The sequence below is a fragment of the Fistularia commersonii genome, chromosome 11 (assembly GCF_037954325.1).
Source record: "Fistularia commersonii isolate RoL2024-O1a breed Wild chromosome 11, RoL_Fcom_v1.0, whole genome shotgun sequence".
NCBI classification, from domain to species: domain Eukaryota; kingdom Metazoa; phylum Chordata; class Actinopteri; order Syngnathiformes; family Fistulariidae; genus Fistularia; species Fistularia commersonii.
The window spans coordinates 15,340,850-15,346,907 of record NC_141294.1 but is presented as its reverse complement, the minus strand read 5'-3'; the positions used below and the strand labels follow the sequence as shown (position 1 = coordinate 15,346,907).

Here is a 6,058-nt window from a genome sequence, read left to right as displayed (position 1 = left end):
ATTTATAACTTCACGCTCCACGCCCCGGTTACAGGCTATCACCATCATCATAAATATTTCACCCCCTTCGCCCCCGGCTGCTGCAAAATATCACCGGTCATTTCCACGGAGGTGACAGCCGGGTGAAGACAGCCGGTCCTCGGGGAAGCTCCCCGAGGCACCCCGGGGCTCCGGAGGCAGCAAACACGGGGAGATTGAAGAGGGGTTATAATATGAGGGATAAATCTGAATAAATAAGTTTGAGGTGTTTATCCCTGCAAGCTGGGAACTCTGCATCAGTGCGAAGAGGGAGGGAGGGAGAAAAAGGGAGGGAGAAAGAGAGCAAGAGGCTCCTCTGGGCGCCTCATTACTGATGTGCCATCCAGTTTTTTGCGCGTCTCTCCGCACCTGAAGACCTCTTGCGTCCCCGGAAAACCCTCTCCGACCCCGAGCATGGAGCTCCCCACCGGCGGCGAGCTCCACGGCCACTACCCGGGCTCTCCCCTCAACATAACGCTCCCGGACGACCTCCTGCCTGCGCCCTCCAGGAGCAACGAGACCGGCGGCGGCGGCGGTGGCGGTGCTTCCGCGGTCAGGGACCCCTCCAGGCTGGTCCTCGCCGTCTGCATCACCGCGCTTTACTCCATCATCTGCGTGGTCGGACTGCTGGGGAACGTCCTCGTCATGTACGGGGTGGTCAGGTAGGAACAGTGGGATCCCTCAACTACTGTGTAAATGTGTGTGTGTGTGTGTGTGTGTGTGTGTGTGTGTGTGTGTGTGTGTGTGCTCGCTGCAGCCCGATATTTATAACCGGTTTGTGCTGATGATGAGTGACAAGCCACTGAAACATTATGTTTATGGGCGTTGATAAATGTGGGGACAAACTCTCCGTGCATCCTTGTGTATTCTCTAAAAAGAAAAAAAAGACCGTTTAATAAATCAACACCTCACTGAACACGACTCTGTGTGTGTGTGTGTGACATATGAGCGTGATATCTTGAGACCTTTCTTCACAAAGAACTAATATCCCATATCCAAGGACACTACAGTCGTGTTTTCTCCGAGTGAAATGAATTGTACCTGTGTGTCTCACTCATTAGATGTCCACAGTTGGCAGGGCTGAGAGCCACTCTCAACACACCCTCTGCCCGCCCGCCCACACACACACACACACACACACACACACACACACACACACACACACTCCTCCTACACAGAAGAGAAGAGGGAGGACTGTGATTTACAGCTGAGCATTGAAATCACCTCATGGCACCAATTATTCCTGTCAGGAATTACGCCATACACTCACCGGATTGATTGGTGATACATAATAAATAAAATAAATAGCAAGGTGAAGGCCTGGCTGATCTGTAACTGTATTTTTAATTAAAGCTCACTGAGGTTTGTGTGTTCTTTTCTCTCATGTGTTTGGGTGCTAAAGGTGTCGAGGCTAAAGATGACGCCTGAATAAATGCCTGAGAAATGTGTAGATATCAATTTCTATTCTTTTTTTTTTTTACTTTTTACTACTTACCAACTGAAAGTTGAGGTGAACGCTATCACGGCCGTTCTTTCCCCCATCTAGTTAATTACGGTCACTTTATCGACAGGATCCATTTTTAATGTAATAAAAGTCAATATGGGTGGGGCTGAAATAAAAGGTAACGCGTCCCTTTGTCTCCCCGAAGCCTTTGGACTTCGATGCAGCGTGAAGTCCTGCTGCATCAACCTTTAGAAATACAATTTAATCACACATGTGCAACCTCCGTCATATCGAGGCCTCATGCGGAGGAATCCATCATTAAACAGCCAGACAAGTATTTTCAGACACGACCGTTCTCTCTGCGTGGAAATGGATTAGCTCGAGAATCCAAACTCCGATGAGGCTCGAAGGATTTTTTTTTTTTTTTAAGCTTCCATTGAGTCGTTATATAAAAGTGCCATTTAATGGAGGGTTGCCTTCTCGAGCAGAGCGAAGAGGATCTTGTGCGTTTAGCGTAGCGCCATTCTAAATATGAAAAGCCCCTTTTATCTGTTTGTTTTCTCTTGGAAAGAAAACACGTAATAGAAAAATTGATTTTTTACATCAGATAGTTTGCTTCTCGCCTTCAAATAATGGAATGGAGGTCCAGAGTCAAACAATAGGGGGAACAATAGGCCTGTTTTGGGACTGTCAGAATATAAATATTAGTTTCCTTGGAAGGAAATAACATAGACGGAGACCTTGAAGTTACGAAATTACATTCGGCAAAAGTGAGAATTCAGTCGCTGTCTGCTTCACCTTGTAACAGCATCGCCGCCTCTGCACGGACAACTTTAAGAAGCTTTTGAAAGTGAAAAAAAGAAAGAAAGAAACATGAAATACCACATAAATGTGCATCTGAACTAATCTATGTGTCTCAAAGTGCACAGGACTCAAGGTGAGATACAGCCCTGGACATTTACCATATTAACATTTAAGGAAATGTCAGCATCAGATAACAAGGACCGCAGGATCGCCACGGCTGTTCAAGGTTCTACGTTTGAAATCTTTGGATTGAAGGTCTGACACTTATTATTGTGTAAAAAAAAAACAAAACATCTTACCTTTGCGGCGTCGGTGGTAGAGACACGGCTTTTGGAACCGAGCGTTCCCGGTTCGATTCCCGGCTCCACCTGCTGTTAAATGCAAGAAACGAATTTCTTTGCGACGGATTAATAAAGTAACCGTTATTCTCACGCCGACATTGCATTTTGTCAAACATTTCTTGAGTTCTTCAAATCCCTTCCACGCACTGAGCGCTTTCTTCAACCAGGTACACAAAGATGAAGACGGCCACCAACATCTACATTTTCAACCTGGCGCTGGCAGACGCTCTGGCCACCACCACCCTCCCTTTCCAGAGCGCCAAGTACCTGATGGGAACGTGGCCCTTCGGGGAGCTGCTGTGTAAAGTGGTCATCGCCATCGACTACTACAACATGTTCACCAGTATCTTCACGCTCACCATGATGAGCGTCGACCGGTACGTCGCCGTCTGCCACCCTGTGAGAGCCTTGGACTTCCGCACGCCTGCCAAAGCCAAGCTTATCAACGTCTGCATCTGGATCCTCTCCTCTGCCGTCGGAGTCCCCGTTATGATGATTGCGGTTACCAAGGTGACAGATAAAGGTAAGGGATTTTTACTGTTGCAAAGAAAAACAACAAGGAAATAAATTTCGACGCAAGAAATGTCACGTCATGATCGCCGGCGTTTTAAATGACGGGGGTTTGTTAGTCCACTTATCTTCTCCCTCCGTTGTTGTCGTTCACCAGGCACGGCCTGCGGACTCAGGTTCCCCAAACCGGAATGGTACTGGGACACGGTCACCAAAATCTGCGTGTTCATCTTCGCCTTCATGGTGCCCGTCCTGGTCATCAGCATCTGCTACGGTCTGATGATCCTGCGGCTGAAGAGCGTCCGTCTGCTCTCCGGCTCCAAAGAGAAGGACCGGAACCTGCGACGGATCACCCGGATGGTCCTGGTTGTCGTCGCCGCCTTCATCATCTGCTGGACTCCCATCCACATCTTCATCATCGTCAAGACCATGGTGGACATCGACAACAAGAATCTCCTGGTGGTGGCCAGCTGGCACCTGTGCATCGCCCTGGGCTACACCAACAGCAGCCTCAACCCGGTGCTGTACGCCTTCCTGGACGAGAACTTCAAGAGGTGCTTCAGGGATTTCTGCCTCCCTTACCGCTCCAGGATGGAACAGAATAGCTTCTCCAGGGCTCGGAACAGCACGCGGGAGCCGGCGTCGGTGTTTAACCCCGCCGCAAGAGACAGGCCGCCGGCGTGACTAGGCATGGATCGGGTGGGGGGGAGGAGCATCCAGGATGACCTCCAGACTGAGGTCACGCAGGTCTCCACCACCGGAGTCTGAGCGCCCGGGCGTCCTTCCCCGCCGTCCCGTCGGTTCCACGGAACGGAACCGCATTCTAGGTTTTCCAGAGACGTTAAGATTGTCTTTCAGCATGATCACGCACGTGCCGGTGTGCCCGAAGGCCACGTCGGCTCACCCGTTCCAGCTCACTCATTCAGCACCGACACCCCGTTTCGCCGGAGGTATTTACCGCCTCCGGCGTTTAACTCCTAAGCAGCGCGTCAGGAACATCGGTTCAAAGGGTGCTGAGAAATCCTCTTCCCATATTAGGAGAAGAGCGCCAGCCTTTTAATAAATAGATAGTGATCAAACCGATGTGACGAAGACCAGGCCGGCCGGGATTAACGCTCCAGAAGGAGGTCAAAACACCGGCGGCGTAGGATTTAAAGCCGTCACCCCAGCGACGTGTTCCAGGTTGTATATTTCACCATTTAAACACAAAACTCTGGGAGTCCATCCCGACTTTTCATTGACTTTCTGCATGTTTTTGGACGGCGGTTGGAAATTTAATCACCGACTCGATCATCTTCTTCTTCGACGTCCGGTCGGGTGCCGGCGCAGCTTCATCTCCACGTCTCTGCAGGAGTGACGAAGATGCCGCCGCGCTCACAGGATCTGCCTGCGCCGCATATCTGGTAATGGCGCCGTCACTCAACGCCATCGGAGACATAATGAGAATCCAATAACGCCGATGTTTTGCCGAGGCATTGCATCTGTTACATTTAAATTAAAGATTGTATCCCGTTCGGCGTGAGCTCGTTCATGTGACGCTAAGAGGAAAGAAATAATTATAGGCGACACACGTAATTAGGGAAATTTCAAAGGAGGTGAATTCTATACCGCGGCGGCACGGCTGGCTCTTTTTTTTTTTTCTTGAACTTTGATCACTCAAGGATTTGCAACTGGCTTGTGGAAGAATATCGTGACGGGAATATGTTAGCGGGGGCCGAAGGAGCGCAGGAGGGGGGAAGGGGCTTCCTGCACAATACTCCCTCCGTCACTGACTTCATGTTTTTCCCGCTTTTGCTGCTTGTTTTCGACAAAAAAAAAGTCCCGGGACGAAAACCTCTCGATTTCATCCGGGGCGCCGAGGCCCGGCGAGGCCCGGCGTTTCGGACCTCGTTCCCCAAAAGCCCGCCGGAAAGGGATTCCAAAATAATTTTGCACATTTCGCCGGACGGCCGGAGCGGCGTCCACGTTTCCCGTGTAAATAGCGTCCTGTGGGGGCCGATGCGATGTGACGCCGTGATTGTTTCGTCTCAGTGTGATGTAAAGCTGTTGTACCATGAAGCCTCACTTGTAACTGAACGGTAAAAATGAAATGTTATTAACTATTTAAGTCTCATGACATGCATAATATTAGGTGAAGAAATGTTCTTTTCAGAAGATAGTGTCATTATTTTACCATAAACCATGACTGCAGGAGAGCATTTAATCCTATTTGAATGAAAACATGTACCATAAAGCCTTATTCAGTATTAACTTCATATCTCTCTTCGACAGAAAGTGATTTGTTTTTGAAGCTCACATTCGGTGGATGTATAAATGTTACAACTCCATATTATTTACCGGAATCCCGAAGCCAACGGTGAAATAAAGTAGCATAAGTATCTTATAAAACGCCTCTTGGAAGTCGGTGTCACTGATAATGATTTGTTTCATCTCAACTCCCTTTTTGTTTGGCGCTCTGCAGCTACGGGCCAAGATGTTGTTGACACTTTCATGACGTCTCGTGGGATTTACACACCTAATTAGTTTGTACAATCAAGTATGGATTACTGATCGGTAAGGGGGGGGGGGGTTGGAGGTTCACATCATTCTGACCTTTTCCATAACAGCCGACCTCAGGGGACGCTCACGGTGGTCCGGAGACTAAACTGCACGTTTGTGTATAAATGTCACCAAATAAATGAAAATATGAAAGGCATCATGGATGAGACCGCGTGTGGGGATTTCGAGTCTTGCTCTTAAAAAGTTCGTCCGGCGACAGACGGTCCGAGATGTGGGTGCGGCGAGAAGCGTGTTTGTTTGCAGGGCCGGCAGCTGCGACGACTGCGGTGCTGGGAAATGTTGTCCGAAGTCTCTCCATAAAATCCTAAATGATTTTACAACCTGGTGCCGGTGAGGACAAAACGCATCGTCAGCAATCCCTGCAAAACAAACAAAAATTCAA

At 49.0% G+C, this 6,058-nt stretch overlaps 1 protein-coding gene across 1 annotated transcript; it reads left to right on the top strand.

Annotated features, from left to right (window-relative positions):
- Window positions 1-368: 368 nt before the first annotated feature.
- Window positions 369-5,505, top strand: oprd1b (opioid receptor, delta 1b). Its single transcript, XM_086155233.1, has 3 exons — window positions 369-680; window positions 2,775-3,130; window positions 3,275-5,505. The coding sequence occupies exons 1-3, from the start codon at window positions 433-435 to the stop codon at window positions 3,799-3,801; spliced, it is 1,131 nt and encodes a 376-aa protein (XP_086011359.1). The 5' UTR covers window positions 369-432; the 3' UTR covers window positions 3,802-5,505.
- The last annotated feature ends 553 nt before the right edge of the window (window positions 5,506-6,058 follow it).

Coding starts and splice junctions, on each gene's coding strand:
- oprd1b (XM_086155233.1), top strand. CDS start 433: ATGGAGCTCCCCACCGGCGGCGAGCTCCACGGCCACTACCCGGGCTCT. Junction 681..2,774: donor GTCATGTACGGGGTGGTCAG/GTAGGAACAGTG, acceptor TTCTTCAACCAG/GTACACAAAGATGAAGACGG. Junction 3,131..3,274: donor TACCAAGGTGACAGATAAAG/GTAAGGGATTTT, acceptor GTCGTTCACCAG/GCACGGCCTGCGGACTCAGG.